Below are 21,115 nucleotides of genomic sequence, written 5' to 3' on the forward strand. Positions count from 1 at the left end.
AGACACTCTTCAAAGAATGTTGCCAAACGAATTTAAGAATTTGTTTAAATTTCTTTTTTTTATAAAAATTTATTTATAAAATAATTTTCAAAAACTAAAAAGGAAAACACTGTCAAATTATATCTATACACTTTCAATTTTTATAATGTTTTATTTAAACAAATACAAAAACAATAAACACAAATTACTTCCCTTCAAGTTTTATCAGCATTGAAGTCAAATTGTACAAAGACACATAGATGCGGCACAAAAACAAGTGAGGAAACAACTCCTCAAAAGAGATTAGAGAGAGAGTTGATTCGATTCTCAATCTCATTTTAGGGTTTTACTACATTCGAATTTGAAGAAGAAATCAATAAACGACGAATACATGGAAAACAGTAACTCGGAGCAGACAGTGCAAGATGGCAAACTCTACAGACACCTCAATTCTCTAATCGTCGCTCATCTTCGTCACAACAATCTCATTCAGGTACCATACTTTATATTTTAACTTCAATCTTGCTTTTACTATAGTTTAATACAACAAACCGTACTTTTTTAAAGGTATTCTACTTTTTTATTTATAGTTTAATACAACACACTAAATTTTGTTTACTTCAGGCTGCAAGTTCTGTTGCTTCAGCAACAATGACACCTCTGAATGTGGAAGCTCCACCCAACAGGCTTCTTGAATTGCTTTCTAAGGTTCTTAATTACTTATACACTTTCTCATATAACAAACCCCTAAATTCATATTTTATTTATTGAATATACTATAATGGTGGATATATTAGTCCCTCAGAATGCAAAAAAGGGTTCTCTAGTTCTTAAAATGCTCAAATATCCATCATATTAAGAGGCCTGGGTACTGAAAGTAGGAAAAGTGTGTGTGACATGGTATCAGACACCGATACTTCTCCTTGGGTACTTTCGGATACGTGTTCCAGAAGTTTCTTTATTTATTTTTTTATGGATACTTAATATTTCCCAATACTTCTTGGACATAATTTTTTTTTTGTAGTCCATGTTTTGAGTTATTCTTAAGATGCATTTGTTGATATCTTGACCTAGGGTTTAGAATATATTATGCTATAGGCAGAAACTCTATTTTTGTTACCGTGATTTTCATAATCATATATTGTTGATGAATCTAGTTCGTATCGTAGCCTATATAAGTTTCTCTATGTGACTTTGTCAATGTATCTCTAGGCTGTATCATATCCTGAATTTCAAAAATTTCTCATATCCTTGTATTCGTGTCATATTGTTACCCGCGACGTCATACTATGTATTTCTAGGGCTTCATTACCATCGGAATTTATCAAATATGAACTTGGGAGTTTACTCTTTTCTTCGGTGTAGTCAAAACTTTCCCTTTAATGCATGCATGAGGAAGCATATGTTCTAAAGAAATAACAGGGTCTTGCAGCGGAAAAGGATGACGTTTCAAGAGGGACTTCATCTTCTCCTTTTCATGATTTGGGTGGATCATTGCCTTTGCCTCGTCCCAGTGCAACAGTCATTGATTTCAGGCAATTATTTTACACTTGTTCTGCTATTTTGCCCGCTCTTTTCCATTTTTTTACACCCGTTCAGAGAAATGCTTGATATTACGCTGTTACTTGTTGCTATCACCATTGCTAGTTATGGTGTTTCATATTATTACTATGGTTTTATATGTTTTTCTTGCATGGAATACTAAGAAATGATTAGCATTTGGTTCCATAGCCATTGTGGAGAATTATTGCTTTTAGTTTTTTTTTTGGTGATCATTATTGCTTTTAGTTTAATTCAGTTTATTTTTTGTTTTTTATCTTTACTAAAACTTGTAAGTGAGAAGCAGCTCAGACTTATCTATTTTAAGTGAGTTGGTATGTAACAGTTTAACCAAAAATAACATTCAACCCTGTGTTTTGGTGTCACAGCTCTTTGCCAGATTTAAAAGGTCCGTCAAAAAGTTTCCCAAAGCACGAGACAAGACACCTTTCGGAACACAAGGTATGTAATATGCTTTAATAACTTATGTCTTACACATATCTTGCATTATAGTTTCAAAATACCATACAAACTCTACTAATGAGAAGTTTCTTTTTTCATTTTGATTTTTTGGACTGATTGGCTTAATTTCTAGAATGTTGCCAGATGTGCTAGGTTTAGTCCTGATGGAAGGTTTGTTGCCACTGGAAGTGCAGATACATCAATAAAGCTATTTGAGGTGGTAATTTATTATTTAGATGGAATGCATTGCTCTTTCTTGACACAACTCTCAAACTTATGCTTCAATTTATTTGGCAGGTTTCAAAGATCAAGCAGATGTTGCTCCCAGATGCAAAGGATGGTCCTGTGCGGTCGGTTGTAAAAACATATTATGACCATATACAAGTATATTTGCACTTTTCCATGTTCTGTTGAATTTATTATGTGAAACTGCTGTTTCTTCCATTGCAAAGTTTGATATTTCTGCTTTTTTTTTTAAATTAATAACTGCCCTCTGCACTTAGCGGTGATGATGACTTGGCTTCATGATAGCAGTTTAATTTCTAAGGTGCTAGATAACTAATTTGTTCGAGTTTGAAAATATTACATTTTTTGGACAGAAAAATATTACATTTTGTTTAGTGTTCATTTAAAATCACACAATATTTGGCACTTTATGGTTACTAGATAGAGAGATTTCTAGTTAGCTTACTGAAAAACAGAGCATCGGTTTATGCTGGTCAGCATATTTGCATGTGACTAAAGTTGTATGATTATTTTTCATTTACATTTCACCAGACCTGTAGAAGCTCTTAGTTCAAAATATGTTGTTGTCGTGATAAATTTACGTAACATGAACCCAATATTTGAATATCAACATCCCAACTTCTATTTGTTTATATGCTGTTGTGGAGATCTTTCTTTACTTGTATTACATTGTCACTTGCTCTAATACTGCTGGGTTTTGGCAGGTTCTTGTTTTGACATATCCCATTATGCTTTTACGTATTTAGATGTAAAGCTTATAAAATGATTCTGAGAAATTGTCCTTATAAATCTGACTTTTCTTAAATTAACAAAACTGCAGCCAGTGAATGATCTGGATTTTCATCCGCAAGGTACTATCCTGGTTTCTGGAGCCAAAGATCAGTCAATAAAGTATGATCTCTTGTAGTATAACGTAATTTTTTTTTCTGCAATATGCATCTCATCTGTATTCTTTTTTCTTGTTTCTGTCCTTTATATTTTGTAAATGCTCTTAGAATTTAACATGCTGGTCCAATATCATTCAGGTTTTTTGATATTTCAAAAGCCAATGCCAAGAGATCATACAGGGTTATCCAGGTAGTGCTATTCTACAATTATATACTAGCAACAAAAACGAGCAATAATAAGAATTAAGTATAAACTTCTATTTGTGTTGAACTTTGTCTTGCAGGACACGCACAATGTTCGTTCTGTATCTTTTCACCCCTCAGGAAACTTTCTTTTGGCAGGTATATATTTTTATCACATCTTTCTGCTTAATAATATGCTAAAAACGTCTTTTTCTTTCCTAAAATGGATTCAATCTTCATTTTGTGTTCTTGTGTTAATTAATTAAATGAAAATTTGCAATTACAAACATCATGTTCCAGGATAGTTGTCGTGGAGCTATATTCATTGTATCATGTCATGTTCACCCTTCAGTATTATCTGTATGTATGAAACCGAGCTTCGGAAGTCATGTGTTCCAGTGAACTACTTCTGGCTTGTGTCAATACCTTTTTTGAGCATAGACAATATAGCCTAGTCAACACCTTTAGGTTAATATTTCTCTGAACCACTCTTATTTATGAGTTTAGGCCATAAATTAGCAATACCTTTAGGTTAATATTCCTCATTATAGGGGTTATGATATCGAGTGCCACTGGGTGACTTTTTGGTATTGGTATTTGATAATATGAACATAAAGGCAGAAAGCATGTCTTTGTTTCTAGATTACCTTCCACTCAGCATCTTTACTTTCTTCCTTGATTCTCTAAAACACCAATGATGATAAATATCAATTTCCAACAGGCACTGATCATGCAATTCCACATTTGTATGATATAAATACCTTTCAGTGTTATCTGTCAGCAAATGTCCCAGATGTTAACCCTAATGGAGCCATCAACCAGGTGTGTGAATTCTGTATCGTTCTCAAACTGTCAATTACCTCTATTGTACTTTTATTGGTGCTACAGTGATGCCAATCATTTCCCTGTCTGATTTGTAGGTTAGATATTCTTGTACAGGTTCCATGTATGTTACAGCATCTAAAGATGGTGCTATTCGATTGTGGGATGGCATCACTGCCAATTGTGTGCGCTCAATAACTGCAGCACATGGAACAGTAGAGGCTACCAGTGCAATTTTTACAAAAGATCAAAGGTATAATACATTTTGGAGCAAATATTTGATAAAGTTGGCTAACACATACATTGCCCCAAAATCTTTTAACCCATTATTAACCAATATAAAACTTCATAACTCGCTTATTTAGAAGCAAAATTTATTAATATAGACTACAAAAGGTAGTACAACCCATATACAAATTATAAGTCACTGTACAAATATCATTCACTATGATTTTCATCATGATGATGTAGCGCTAAACTGCTGATGTTTTTGAAACCACAATAGAAAGAAAGATTGACTTTGAAGTAGACCTGTAAAAGGGAGCCAACCCGGCTCACCCGGTTTGGCTGAGAAGTGAGTTGACTTGACTTTTTTAGTAAGCTTGAATAAACGCAATCTGGCTCAGCCCACCCAGGCTAGTCGGTTGGGTTGGCTGGCTCACCTAATTTTCAAAAAAAATGTAGAAAAGCCAAAAATAGAAAAAATCTATGCAATTTGTCATCTGTAATAAGAATAATCAGATGCTCACAGTCGTGGAAGTCTATTCATTCCAAGTTGATTAAATCTCTCTATTTCCATATGTTAAATCCAACAAAAACCAAGTAAATCATCAAACAATGTTTCCATATGCTTGGAATGATCCTACCATACTCCTGCATGATGGTGTAGTGATGGGCATATGATAGTGGTTTGATGTTTTGTTAGAAAGGGTGTCAAACAGAGAGAGGGTTGGCGGCTAGCGATGGCTGACGAATTCAAGTTGGCCATGGAAAAATGGCTGACCATTGGCTGGCAAGTTGGCGGTGGAGGCCGATGTTGCTAGGGATGTTTGTCTGAAAACAAGAGTAGGATGTAGTGTTTTGACTGCTGTTAAGATTCCAAAGTTTGAAAGTAAGGTTTGCAAGGTTGTTGTTATTTTTTTTATGGAAATATTTCCCTAAGAAAAGTGCATTAATTCCCCAAGGATAGTTTCTATCTAGAAAGGGGGAAATTTTAGTTGAATGCAATGTCCCAAAAACGATTTGGAACGAAAAGAAATTAAATTGTTCAATATGCATTAGTGGTTGGGAGCTTGATGTGTGCTCAAACATGTACTTGACCGGATACAAGGTACCAAAGATTACATGCTTGTGTAGTCTCTGAATGTGTAGCCCACTGATATGAGTGAGAATGTTGAAAGAGTATTAAGAAGGTACAGGGTTTGATCCTGTATCAATCCATGGGTTGAGTATCCAATGAAATAGCCTGCGAAAGAGGGAGCTTCTTTTTTGCCAACCCACCCTATTGTGGTTAGCTAGGTTGACTTGCAAACCAGAGCCAAGTTTGATAGCTCTACTTTAAAATGATTGTTTCCCTTGGAATTCCAATCCTTTTGGGGTTTAACACCAGAATTAACAATCTGCAAATGAACATCATGGTTACTAATTACTACAATGCACGTTAAGATCTTGTGATTTATTTGGTCAATGCAATTTTTCCTTTAGCTTAGCAAAATCACCAACATCACTCTCCACAATTTAAAAGAACAAGAAAAAAGTTATTGGGTTCTGTGCTAGTTTATTGCTTTTGATGTAATGGGCAATGCTGCCAATGCCGGTTGACCAACTTTTTACACTGAACTTTCTGTATAAGCTTCGATTAGTGTATCAATTTAACTGTTAATTTTCTAGGTTTGTCCTCTCCTGCGGGAAGGACTCTACCATAAAGCTTTGGGAGGTTGGCTCTGGAAGATTAGTCAAACAGTATCTTGGTGCCATGCATACACAACTAAGATGCCAGGTAGTATTATTTTAATATTATAATGTTAATCGTTGTCAATTCATATACTGATAAGCCAACATTCAAGTCTTAATGGTGCAGCTTTTTAGTAATTTAACTTGCACTGAGAGAGATGTTCATGTTTGTGCTTCGCATTTTTTCCTGCATTTTTCAGTTAATTTGACTTACCATAAGTTATAAAAATGGTTAGTTTTGATTTAATTTTTGTCTGTTGATTTCATTGGAAATAAAAAGCTTTAGCGAAAACTTTCACGATTGCTCGTAACCATGCATAAGTTGTGTCTTTTCGGGTACAATTTGAAAGTAGTTAACACATTTTACATAGAACTACAATCTCCTGGCCTATATTCAGTTAGCATTCCCATCCATGTTTACCATTCTTTGAACTCTATATGCAGGCTATTTTCAATGAGACAGAAGAATTTATTCTATCCATAGATGAACTGAACAATGAGGTATGTTCAGCTGTTTTCTGTTTGGTGGTGTTAGCTTTATAAAATAAATTTTATATGAAGAATCTGGTGCACTTTGCAGATCGTTATCTGGGATGCAATGACAACAGAAAAAGTAGCAAAATGGCCTTCGAATCATGTTGGTGCACCACGCTGGCTTGAACACTCACCAGTAGAGTCTGCTTTTATTTCATGTGGAACTGATAGATCAATTCGGTTCTGGAAAGAAACTACATAAAGTGGAAGGAGGTTTAATGCATATAAAGTATTTTAAGAGACCACTGAATAAAGTTTATCAGAAAATCTCTCTCTCCCTCTCAATATTTCTGGCACTATTTTACCCTGCAGAATTAGTTAATGAATTCACCGCATAAATGGTAGAATTATGTTAGTTTCTGCTGATGTGGGGCGCTTAGTTTTTGAAGTACATGATAAAAACTGATGAATGTATATTGTTGGCAGGTCTATTTTGCATTGCCTATTTTTGAGTAAATGGTCAGATTAGTTCTTAAAACTGTAATTTATCAGTCAAATGTATTGTCATGTTATGTAGTTCAGGGATTATTTGATTAATGGAATATGCATTCAGGATTAATTTGACAAATATAATCAAAGAGTCAAATGTATTGTCATGTTATGTAGTTCAGGGATTATTTGATTAATGGAATATGCATTCAGGATTAATTTGACAAATATAATCAAAGAATCTTCATCATAAATTCCACTATTTAGATACCAGTATGACAATGTAGTATAACTTTTAGGGGTTAATTTGATTATTTACTGCCATTTTTATTTTTATTTTTTCATCCTTCAACTAACAGAAATAATAAATGATGAAAAAATTGACTTGAGCAATAAGAGTGCAATTTTGACACGATTTATTTAAATTACAAGCTCAAATAGAATAATGGAAAATGTGTTGAAAGTTTCATCATGTTAAAAATCATAAATCACTGAAATAAATATCAGACTAAATTACTCTTTTAGTCCTTTAACTTATTTTATTGTTTCTCTTTATTTCTCTAATTATTTTTCGTTCCGTTTTGTCAGTTAATTATATTTATGTTAGTTGAATTGTTCTTTTTCTCTAATCCAAACACGACCTTAAAATATAAAAAACTTATATGCCAAATACACACACAAACAGATATGAAACACAACCTTATGTAATAACTACAACACACATAAAAACACAAATTTTTCTAAAGCTAAACACCAATGAAAAATCGAAAAACTCAAATCCGAACACTTTGAATCCGTAAAATTGAAAGAAAATCTTAACACGGCCTTAAAGTGATATGAATCGAGTAATTAAGAAATAAATATAAGATTGGTGAAGAGCGTTGAGTCTTCTTGTTTAGAATCCCTTGTGAATTAACAAAAAAAAAATTATTTTTATTTTTATGAGTTTGAAATGTTATGTATTTGACTTTAAGTTATGGATTTAAAAGGTTATGTTTGAAGGTCACATGATTCATGATTTTTCTAGGTTTTTAGATTGAAAAATATCATATATTTCTGGGTTTATGGATTTGAAGATGAGATGAAAAAGATAGCAAAAATTAACGTTGTTTTTACAAAAATTACCAACTTGACTAATAAAAGTATAGTTAAAAGATCAAAACGGAGAAAAAAGTAATTAGGACTAAAATACAATCAGAAAATAAAATAAGACACTAAAGAGTAATTTAACCTAAATATTAATAAGGAAGTAGGGTGTGATCGTTGATCAGGGTTCGAAGGTGCTGCTTTCTTGCTATTCTTATTGGTGTTACTTTCCCTAGAGTAGTTTTGTTGTTTTAAAATAAAGTAGAAAGTTAAAAATGAGATGAGTAAAATGTTTTAAGTAAATAATGCAACCATAAGGATGTTGTATGAGACGAAATGTTGGGTGGTAAAAAGTCAACATGAGAATAAAATAAGTGTAACAAAGATGTGAATGTTGTGTTGGATGTGTGAAAAAACTAGATGGGATATGATTATGAACGATTGAATTAGAGAGAGATTTGGAGTAACACCGACAATATAAATTAGGTTTATGTAGTTTGAACATGTTGAAAGGAGACTTGTATATTATGTAATAAGAATAGTAAATCAAATAGAGAGTAGTATGTTAGGTACCGTGTTTGGGCCTAAGTCCACCGAATGTGTTAAATTGGGGAATTGGTTAATAGTTAAAAACCTTAATGTTATGGCATCTATAATAACTAAGCTGTTGCGGAATCTGGTGGAGCGCAACATCCAAAATCGACTAAACAACAAGGATTCTTAAGAGACTTATACACCACATCTTAACCCAAAACCTTAAGGCATTAGATTTATGAGTCATTTCTCTTTATATATCCAATATAACTTCCATTTCTAGTCGATGTGAGACTAACCACTCATAATTGAATTCCAACAATTGGTATCAGAGAGCCTCCGAAGTCCGAAGCCATCATGACATTTTCGTGACTTGGTCTCTTTATTACTTCATTGTTTTAGATATAACATCCATGTGTTTGTTGGTGTTTTATTTTTCCTACGTTCTGTTATTTATTTAGTGTTTTTGTTGTTATTTTTAGTATTTGTCATGTTTGTATCCATGGTGTTTGTTGAAAGGCCCTTTAAGTGTTTGTATCCATGATGTTTGTTGAAAAGTCATGTAAATGTTTGACCTCTTGGAATTGCATTTTGTATTCAGTGTTAACAATGGCCACTATAAATACAGGATCACTGTTCTTTTCAACAAAATAAACCCTGTGGTTAAGTTTTTGCTACTAACACCTTGATCAATTTGTGAAGAATCACCAACTCGTGTTAATCAACAAAATACACCCTGTGGTAAGTTTTCGCAGTTGTTAATTGAGATAATGGCAAGACATGAATCCAATTAGCAGTTGTCACTGACACACACCACTTTAACCATATAGACAACCCAGTGTTATTATATATAACTATAACTATAACTATAGCTATCAAATTTCAAATATATAATAAAAACTGAGCAAAGATGACAATAGGCCATTAGTCTATATCTTTGCTGTTGTCCTCTTGCCACAAAATCTTAATCTGGATCAATAACAACGTTGCATTGTTCTTATACATCAAAGAAATGACCAATTTGTGTGAATACTAAATTTGTCAGCATGTATTCTTTTAGGATAAATATTCCCAACACCAGGTTAATTTCATCAACAAATCAAAGAATCTTAGTTGCTAAATTGCTTGGTATAAACACAGAGCATGTCATAGACCATTCACCCAACTAACAGAGTAACATTATACGAAGATCAAATCACTACACCAGTGAGGCTTATAAAAAAAACACTACACCAGTGAGTCCATGAAAGCCTTATGTTCTTCACATCTTGATCAGTTTGAGGAAACTTCTGCGGTTTAAAGAGCTTCCAAAGTCCAGGTGGATGCTTGCTTTTAACTTCAACCTTACCTGAAAATCTCCCATATATTTTTTCACATTCAGGGTAAGGCTTCACATAAAGATTGTAAAATCTAAGCCTAGTTGGTTTAACAAGATCCTTCAATCCAACTTTAAACCCAATTGCATCTTTTCCTTTCAAATACTCAATCACATTGTATCTAGGAACAATCTGTTTTTCAAAATTCACACCCAAGTATTCTGGAACCTCATGCAAACAATCAACACTATATTTCATCCTATGAACTAAAAATCCAGAAACGTTCAGCTCACGTACGTGAATCAATTTTCAAAATCCAATAGCATACGTGAACTCAGTTCACGAACCATGTATGTGAATGAGTTCACGTAGTGTGTACGTGATCTAAGTTCACGTAATATGTAATGATATCACGTACGTGAACTCAATTCACGTACAATTTAAAGATTGAAAATGAGTTTACGTACGTGAACTGAGTTCATGTAAGAGTATGACATTGAGTTCACGTAGCCTTATTGTTTTGATTTTTATTATGATTTTTGTTTCGCAGATATGGTGCGCACTATGTTTACTGATAGAGAGGGTCGTGTTATACTTAACGAGGGCACTTCTAATGCGGAAGGTCGTCGTGTTAGGCCAACTACTTTTGCACGGGCACAACAACGACGAGTACAGCGGCAACAGGAAGAATCCCAACCGGAATCCCAATTTGAAGCCCAACCAGCTGACATAGATGAACCTCCATGACATGATGGATATCCTGGTGGTCCGGTTGATAGTTTTGTCCTTAGGACATTCGGCGATCATGTGGCGATTCGACTCTGGGATGACGTGGTAATTTTCTCAATCAAATTAAGTTAAACTATATTTTTTTAACTTTTATTTTTCACTTAATTAATTTCAGGATGGCAGAGAATTAAGGGTGTTTAGCAACAGAAAAAAAATTAAAAGAAGCTATTATTGAAGACGAAGAGGTTGAGCAATTGGTTAAAAGCTCGAGACTGTATTTTTTGCTAAAATGCAGCTACGAAATGATCGACAAAAGGATCATTTCTGCATTCGTAGAATGGTGGCTTCGTGACATCAATAGCTTTCATCTCCCAATTGGAGAGATGACGATAACTTTGGACGATGTGTCCTCTCTGCTGCATATCCCCATCACCGGTGCATTCTTTAGTGTTAATGTATTTAACAAGGATGACGGTGCAGATATATTGACAGAGTTTCTTGGAGTTAGTCACGATGTTGCTTATGCTGAATTTAATGTCACGCGGACAACCACAGTTCGGTATAGTTGGTTACTTGAGGTATACTATCAGCATTGTCGTGACCAGCATTGGCAGATGGTTGCGAGAATATTTCTTTTGTTTTTGGTCGGTTGCACACTTTTCAGCGATAAGAGTGCCTACGCAGTTAGCGTTGCCTATCTTGAGTGCTTCCGAGACCTCAATTCTTGCGAGAGATATGCATGGGGTGCAACTGCTCTTGCTTACCTATATGACAATCTTCGAAAAGCCATCATGCATCAAACTAGAACTGTTTCAGGGCATCTAACACTTTTACAGGTAAATTGTATGGTTGTTTATTGTGTTTATAATTTCTATTATTAATGATTCTAAACTAATGATATGTTATTATATATGTGCAGGCGTGGGTCTATGAGCATTTTCCTATATTATGTAGAGATTATTGTAGACTTTATTCTAGTTATGTTGAAGACTACCCTAGAGCACTTAAATGGAAGCTTAAAAGGGATAAGAGTTTGGTTCTTCCATTTAGGAAAGCTCTTGATGAGATTGGCATTGATGAGGTCTATTGGACACCATATGAGGAGCATCGATTGAGGCGACCTTTTGAAGAGGTTTTTTTATTTCGAGGGTGGATACGCTGGGCTCCGAATATGTATGCTCATATGCCAGACATAATATTGCGGCAATACGGTATGTCCAAACCATTCTTGGCTCACCATTAGAGGTAGTGGGTCAGACGACCACATCAGATGAAATAAACATTATGTTTACGCAATATGCTGTACATGTAGTGGATGCTGGCACAGTTGTGCAGGGACATGTAGTCTGCTCGAATGATTACATTGACTGGTTTCGCATGATTTCTCATCCATACATCATTTGTAGAGAACCACTCCATGAAGAACCTACCGTTCATGCAGCTGATGCAGAACCTACTGATCATGCATATGATGATGTCACTCATGCAGCTGATGACGTCGATCCCGCAGATGACACAATTCACATAATGGTATATTAATTATTCATATTTTATTTAGTCATATTTTATTTTTACTAGTCATATTTAATTTATTTTAACTATTCATATTTGATTTATTTTTTATTGCAAAGTCGAACAATACAAATTATTGAAGAGCTTATTGGTCGGCAACTGATATTTTATTTATTACCTGATAGCATGCCACTCGTTAATGAGTTAATTTTGATGCTGCAAAGTCGGAGGGGTGGCGGTAGAGATTGGACTAACATTGTACCATATCGTAGGAGAAATAGACGAACTTAGGATTCATTTAGAATATTTTGGATATGTAATATTTGGGTATGTAATATTTGGAATATTTTGTGAAGTACTGATTTGACAATTTATAACAATCGCAATATTTTTAATTTAATTCATACAATATATTAATCCAATATGTTTACAATATTAAGTTAAATATCACAATACGCTTATAATATATTCATCTAGTTTACTTTTCAGTTTACAACATGTTCATCTATACTGCATGGAAATATCTTCAACTAATGTTGAATGTGATCATTGTAAATAAATTTCCATTGGCGTGCTTCTTCTGTGCAATATTTTCTCCACAAATTACTTGCTAACGGTTAAAATGATAGTTCTAAGTGGAAAAATTAAATACCTGCATAAAATGACCGTTATTAACAAATGCAATAACTATCATACGATGATCTGAAATAAGTGTTGGTGGTGGACTTCTATGTGGAAAAAATGTTTGCGATTGGTTAAGTGGTAATGCGACGAAAACCAAGTTAAATTTCGAAGCAATCACATATCTTATTTCTGGAAGTGTCATCCAATTATCCAAAGTTGCAACTTGTTCAACATACACATTGTGTATAAGTTGTTGAAAAAAAGTTTGTCCACCATATATTATCTCGTAATGAGACATGAACTATTGAAGCTCTACCACACACTCTTGATGAATGAATGGCCAAGTGTTCTCACCTATTCCAAGTAAAACTGCAACTGCACGAGATCCACAATTACCATCCTCACCCACGTCAATAATGTCATATATGAATTTGTGAATTTCAACCGACAACCAATCCTTGAAGATAAGAACTTACTGACTGATGGTCAAGGTGTGAGCTTTTTGACTGATGATCGAGGTTGCTGTATTTTATTAGATGTTACAGTACTACATGCATTTGTGCCACTACATCGAACACTTGCATCCACATACTCCCACTAATATGGATCACGCTTGGTTGATTTACCTTTAAGTGCAATTTTGTTAGGTACATCAAGTTATTCAAACTTTTTCACTATCACTTCTATTTCATGTTTCACAGATAATTCTGAAGGTTTATCCGATCCATCATCATGAAAAGTTAATTTAGTCTACCAAACATGAATAACGTCTAATGGAATGGAACAGAGGATCATACTATACCTGACTATTTCACATGCACAAGGTAGATCATGTGTTCTCCTAACTGTGCAACGACATTCAGACTTATCAATGCTTACATACTTCACGTGATCAAACTCTGCCGCAATGTGATCTATTACATTTTTGGACACAATACCATGCAAATTGGCGTACAATCTGTTAATATGTCGATGAACCTTTTAAATTATGCTCTTTTAAAATGATGCTATTATCTCACCGTGTTGTAATACAATCATGCTATTGATGGTTTCCCAAACATTGCATATATCACCAATGCTATCTTGTAATATTCTTTTTAAACTCCAGTGTGCCGACTCAATCCTTTGTGTTGTAGTGTTCTCAAAATGCATAATTCTATTTGTCCACGCCTCAACAAATCTTTCCTTGTGAGGAATTAACCACTAGTCATGTACATAATCATTAAAGATAGATGAGTTACTACAAATTCCTTCAAAGTTAGCTAAATTCATGTAGTACTAAGCCTCATCATAATTATAAACAAGAGTCTCTCATGCCTCTATTATTTGCACCTGCGTCTTTTTTGGAAAAATAGTCATCTTGCACTTTGCTTTGACATTTTTGCACTCATGAAACAAGCATAATAAATTGACTGCTTTTGGAAAAACATATTCAACTACGTTCATCAAAGCAAGATCTCTATCAGTAACAATTACTTCAACTTCACCACCTTTAATTTGTTCTTTCAATATTTATAGTGCCCACGTAAAATTATCAGCACGCTCAGACTGTAGATACGCAAATCTCACACAAAATGTCATTTCAATAGATGTAAAACCAATAATATCAAGTAATGATATTCAATACCTACATGTCTTGTATGTGCTATCCATAATCAATATTATGTGAAAATTATTTACAAGAGTGATAACGTCTGAATGAGCCCAAAATATGTCTCTCAACTCATTTGAAACCCTCTACCTTCCTATATCGATAGACGTATTTGTCGCGTTCCATCAATGTCAAAAGATGTTGCATTTCTGTTCTATTACCTCTAAGGGACGAACAATATGTTTGACGTGCATTGTAAACTTGTTTTATTTTCGTCAAACTTGTAACATTATGATCCATTAGTGTCATCAATATGTTTCTTGGTTTGATCATATTCTTCGTCATATCACCAAGTACAACTTTCTCTTCCTGAGACAATCGGCCTAAGAAACGATGACCAGTAATTTTTTTGGAAAATTTGTGGTTATGGACACCACATATTACATGCAGATACCATCCCTCACCAACACTTGATGGTGTACCTCTCAATCTAAATGGGCATTCACATTTTCTACTCCAAGTACTCCTCGTAGGTTTAGGATTCTTTCAAGGTCTATATTTATCGCTTCTTTCACAACCAAGAATTAATTTTGTCTTTGTTCTTGGTCGTGCTGTAGCAATTTCGGATCTAAAAATGACAACAACAATTCCATTTTCCCTTCCAACATTTCTAACCCATTTCAGTAAATCATCTCTCATATCAAACATCATGTCGATGCTAACCACATAAGTCAAATCAACCATAACAGGCTCACCTCTGTTGTTCATAGCATCATTCATTGCATCAAAATCATCATACATTTCATCGAAATCACGTTCCAAACCGTCATCCATATCCTCAAAATCAGGTTCGAAACCTTCATACATTTCGTCAATGTTGTCTCCCCTTTTGTCCATTTATCTATATCCAGAAGAAAGGGAAAAAAAATCAGGATTTTGCTTAACATTTACGTGAACTCAACTTCACGTATGTTTATGTGAACTGAGTTCATGTACGTTTACGTAAATTGAATTCTAGTAAACGTATATGAAATCATTTCACGTAAACTTACCTGAAGTTGAGTTCACGTAAATGGTTTAATTTTCAATCTTTATTGATTTCGTAATCTTAATTCACGTAAATGTACGTGAATTAAGATTGGGTACATACTGAGATGTTGAATTTTCAAACTCCGTTAATTACGCAATCTTAAACCACGTACGTTTACGTGAATTAAGATTATGTACATTATGAGATTTTTAATTTTTTTAACATACGTGAATTCAGTGCACGTAACAACACATCATACGTGAACTGAGTTCACATACAATCCCCAGATTTCGAGAGAGAGAAAAAGACCTCACAAACAGACCTTTTTAGGTCACTTTAGCCACAATGTGATTAGGAAACTGATGGGTTGTAGGTTATGAGTGAGTGATGTGAGTTTTGAATGATTATGAGTTAGGGTTGGTGAGGTATGATGATTTTTTGATATGTGAGTTATCAGATGCGATAAATGTTGATGAATGTGAGTTATGAGTTAGTAAAATTATAAAAAAATATTATAAATATCAAAAGGCATTTTGGGTATTTTGGTTTCTTTTAGAAATTTGAGGGGTGTGGGTAGTAATATAAGTGGTGCAGGTAGCAATATTGTAAATTTTTTTTGATAAAGTACCAAATTAAAAAAGAAATCTTTTTACAAGGGTCAAAATCAAAACGACCTCAAATTATAAGGATCTTTTGCTTATTTCAACAAAAAAAAAAACTTTAAATGACTCAAATATGTCAAAATTCTTAAACTTACTACAAAAGCAACAAATTTGAGGTCAATTTGATAGACATGGTATAAAGTTGGATTTTCAACCAATTTTCTTTGAAAGTATTGCATTAAATCCCAAGTTAGTTCTACCTCCCACTTTTTTACTCATCAAGTTAAATGACTTTGTTGTTGTAGGCCAGCATCATCAGCTAGATCAATTTGATGGTATTGAATCTCATATACTTTTCTTTGAGATGGCAACATATGAATTATTTCTTGTAGATGTAAAATGTGATTATATTTTTCCACAAAACAAACACTGCAAGTTTTCCATCTATATTTTTAAGTCTAAAAAATTGTGTGACAATTTGTCATCGTCTTTGGTCTTTTATTGACTATTTTATAATCTCGTTTGTCTGACTTTCTCAAATATTCGTTACAACAAACAAACCTACAAGAAGTAGCTAAGTCATATTTTATTTTATGTATATATTGTTTCCTCACTCCGAAACCAACTTTTCCACCATAATCAACTCAAAACTTCCAAGCATCCTCAATACTATAAAAAGTCATATCAATATCTATTATATATATTTATAACAAACTCCCTCACTCTAACCACCTCATAGTAATTCCTTCTACATATACAAATATATCACACCTCAACAAAAAAGTTGATGTGTACGTCCCTCTTAGAGGGTTCTCTTGTGTGTTGTGTTTCACCTCATTTTTCTCTACTTAGTTTCTAAATAAAATTTTCCTCTTTTAATCCTTCTAATAACTAATTTTTTAAACGCTTTCTCCTTCATCTTAATATCATCCAACAGTTTCTTGTTCTCGATTCTAATGTATTCACTTCGTTGTTAAGATCTTCAAACGTTCTTTGCTTCCTCATCCTCTTCAACGTCCCTCTACGGTCCAAAAAAGTGTTAATGTCCCTCCGCGGTCAGCTTTTGCTTTCTCATCCTCGATCGTCTCGCCGATTCACAATTCAAAATCATCTTCTTCTTCTTCTTCGATGTCTCTCCGCGGTAACTCTTTGAAATCGTGAAATCTTACCTAGATTATTAACAAATTGTATACATAGAACAAACCTCCAAATCTATTTTGTTGTCATCTTATTATGCATTTTTTTTATAAATTTTTTTATAACATTATTATGCATTTCTCATCACTTTCAATATATGTCAATAATATTTTACCTTATCAATCATCCTTTCACCTTCATATACAATTACAGACCCCAAAATCTATTTTGTTGTCATCTTATTATGCATTGTTTTAATAATATTATTAGACATTTCTCATTACTTTCAATTTACGTCAATCAATTATATGAGTAATATTTTACATTATCAATCCTCCTTTCACGTTCATATACTAGTATTCCAAGGATTTCATACGTTGAAAATTCAATTACTCATTCAATTCTCATTACATTTTTCTATAATATTTTTATAATGCATTTTTTTATTATGAGTAATATTTTACACTATCAATCTTACTTTCATGCACAATTATTACACTTAGGGGGTCGGTAATGATTTCATACATTGAACATTCAATTACTCATTAAATTCAATGGAAAACAACCACCTAATCACTCATAAATATCGTCATAAATGATTTTTATCTAATTCTTTGTATTATCTCTATATGGTAACGGTAATAAATTGATATAAATTAGTCCGCTCGATCCAAAGAAAGTGGCAACGTCCGCTTCTGTTTCAGGATGTCGACCAACTCGCCGAGTCTCAATTCGAAATCATCTTTTTCGACAAACGTTCATACACAATTACTCATTATATTTTTCTATAATATTTTTATAATCCATTTTTTTTTATTGTGAGTAATATTTTACACTATTAATTACATTTATCAATTACACTTATGACTAATATTTTACGGTATCAATTCTCTTTTAATGCACAACTATTCCATTTAGGGTGAGTAATGATTTCATACGTTGAAAATTCAATTATTCATTAAATTCAATGATAAAAAAAAACTCACTTAATCACTCATAAATGTTCTTTATCTCATTCTTTGTTTTATCTCAACATCGTAACAATAATAAATCGGTATAAATCAGTCAAGCCAGACTGCTCGGTCCAAAGAAAGTGGCAATGTCACTCTTCGAAATCATTAAATCTTACTTAAATTATTATCAAATTATATACATAAAATAAACCCCAAATCTATTTTGTTGTCACCTTATTATACATTTTTTTTTTATAAATTTTTATAACATTATTATGCATTTATAATTACTTTCAATTTATGTCAATCAATTATATGAGTAATATTTTACGTTATCAATCATCTTTTCACGTTCATACACAATTACGTCCCTCTGCGGTAACTATTTGAAATCGTGAAATTTTACTTAGATTATTATCAATTTGTTTACATAAAACAAGCCCCCAATCTATTTTGTTGTCATCTAATTATGCATTTTTTTTATAACATTACTATGTTTAACAATTTTTATAAGAATTGATATTATATCTAAATATGTCACAACTATTGTTATATTATATTTAGAAAATTTAAATTAATCGAGCAATATTGATTGTCAACAATATATATGGCCATCTCACTTGTGCCATTCAATTACATCTTCAAGGGTATGTAAGTTTTACTCACGAGTTCTCTATATAACAAATATAGTTAGCTTTTCGAGAATCTTTAGTTATAAATTTTTGTTTGAAAACTATTACTATTTCTCAATACATTTAAATACACTGAAACTAAATTAATGCATATATAATAAAAATCTATATACCTTCAAGGACATGTAGTCATATTCATATATACTTCTATACCTCAAAATTTTAATATCTACCATAGGAGTAAGATATAAATACTTTACTCATAATAACATCTTTTAAAAAACCAAATTAATAGTAACATCTTTTAAGAAACCAAGCAAGTCATAACATTTCATATCCGTATAATTTTATAAATAATTTTTTCATTTTCAAGATTTTTAATAAAATATCAAATGAATTTTGCAAATAAATAAATTAAATAATCATATAATATTATTAATATTTTCATTTTATAAAATAAAAATATAAATTCTATTTGACAGAAAATACACAAATTTATTAAAAATAATTATAAAATACGAATATATTGACAATTATTAAAAAAGTTACTTCCAATTATTAAAATACACGAATTTATTTAAAATTCTAATAAATATAAATATATTAAAAAAGATTGATGTAGCTAAATATCACTAGAAGGGGGGGTTGAATAGGGATTTTGCTGTTTAAAAAAAATTCTAAGTGTTTTAAAAACTATCCTCTTGCTGAGGATGGCTTAGCTTGAGGATGGGATTTTTCAAATCTTTAGATCTAAGTTGAGCAAAAGAGTAGGAACAGAATATGAGGGACACACACACAATTTTATACCGGTTCACCCAAAGATGGCTATGTCCAGTCCTCACACCCTTGTGAGATTTCACTAACTTTCAATCAGATCTGAGGATGACTAGCTCGATGATGGGATTTTTAAATCGTTAGATCTAAGCTGAGTAAAAGAGTAGGAGCAGAATATGAGGGACACACACACAATTTTATACTGGTTCACCCAAAGATGGCTACGTCCAGTCCTCACACCCTTGTGAGATTTCACTAACTTTCAAACAGATCAATCCTCAACCCGAGGATGATTACAACTGTGTATTATCAAGCTTCACCAAGCTTACAATCAATTTCCAAATATTTCCAAGCTTCACTCACTAGGAAATTACAAAGTAGAATGAGAGTGATTGATACTTAATACTTTCTCAAAAGATATACAAAGATATAGTGTAGGATCAAAGAAAGTAATAAGGGAGGATGTGATTTGCTTCTTGAAAGCTTTAAGATGCTTGATCTTTTTATGCAAGTGTGTTGTGTGTCTTCCAATGGAGAGCTTGTATGCATTTTATAGAGATCCAAGCCCTTGATGACCGTTGGAGCTCATTTTCAAAGGATCCAAGGTTTTCATCAAAATTACAGAACTGCCACTCAGCTTGTTAGGCTTAGGCAGAACCATCCTCTTGCAGCATAGTCTTTGATCTTGACATGTCCTTGTTTTTTCACTTTAATCAGAGTGCAAGGCTGTTTCTGAGCTGCATTTTTCGAAGTCTTTAAGGTCTAGGTTGGCTTCATCTTTTGAGGTGATGTGGACAAGAGAGAAAAAGCCACTTTATGACATAGGACTGTCATACTCAGTCCGAGGATCAGATTTGGCAGCAACATGTGATCTTCCATTTTTGGCTTGTTTCAAGTTGCCTTTTGCTAACTTGACTTCCTTATGCATTAAAACGTGCAAGCCCATTAAATGTTCAGACTTTGACCTTTGCACATGCTTGATAGGTTGCTTTCACTTTTGCTAGCCTTTCCTTTACATACTAGATGTAGCCATATTCACCTTTTTCTTTTGACCTTTTGACTCTTAATTTTAAATGCTTTGTTTATTCAAGTTTGACATTGTTATGCATTTGAATAAACACATTTGTTCTGGTGAGAGATCAGATTGTCCAAATCTGGAGTTTTTCAAATTGCAGCCCATCCTCACGTTTGCAGCAATTTCCATCCTCACGAGGGTTTTCCATCCTCAGGCCAGAATTACTTTTTCCTTCTTTTTGCCTTAATGATTAATAACCTATTATCTTATATGAATACACTCAAGAGCACATGTTAGTCATTAACCACAATCATAATCTCTTAAGTAATTTTGTTATCATTAAAATCATTTGAGAGATTTTGTCTCAACAATCTCCCCCTTTTTGATGATGACAAAATTCTTTAGATTATGATTTTAAATAAGACAAAGATAAAATGTTTATGCTCCCCCTCAATTATATGTGTAATAATTTTTAAAACTAAAAATCATTACTCCCCCTAATGTATGCCAAAGTGTTGAAATAACATGATTCTAATCATACAAATG

General features: G+C 33.0%; 1 protein-coding gene across 1 annotated transcript; it reads left to right on the top strand.

Moving 5' to 3' along the window:
- The first annotated feature begins 221 nt into the window (after positions 1–221).
- LOC101503010 (cleavage stimulation factor subunit 50) lies at positions 222–7,164 on the top strand. Its single transcript, XM_004488415.4, has 14 exons — positions 222–472; positions 604–687; positions 1,402–1,514; positions 1,908–1,980; positions 2,114–2,197; positions 2,278–2,364; positions 3,047–3,117; positions 3,252–3,303; positions 3,398–3,455; positions 4,018–4,118; positions 4,217–4,371; positions 6,009–6,117; positions 6,516–6,572; positions 6,652–7,164. Exons 1-14 carry the CDS (start codon positions 371–373, stop codon positions 6,805–6,807), a joined length of 1,302 nt encoding a protein of 433 aa, XP_004488472.1. The 5' UTR covers positions 222–370; the 3' UTR covers positions 6,808–7,164.
- The last annotated feature ends 13,951 nt before the right edge of the window (positions 7,165–21,115 follow it).

Source organism: Cicer arietinum, chromosome 1 (assembly GCF_000331145.2).
Source record: "Cicer arietinum cultivar CDC Frontier isolate Library 1 chromosome 1, Cicar.CDCFrontier_v2.0, whole genome shotgun sequence".
NCBI lineage: Eukaryota > Viridiplantae > Streptophyta > Magnoliopsida > Fabales > Fabaceae > Cicer > Cicer arietinum.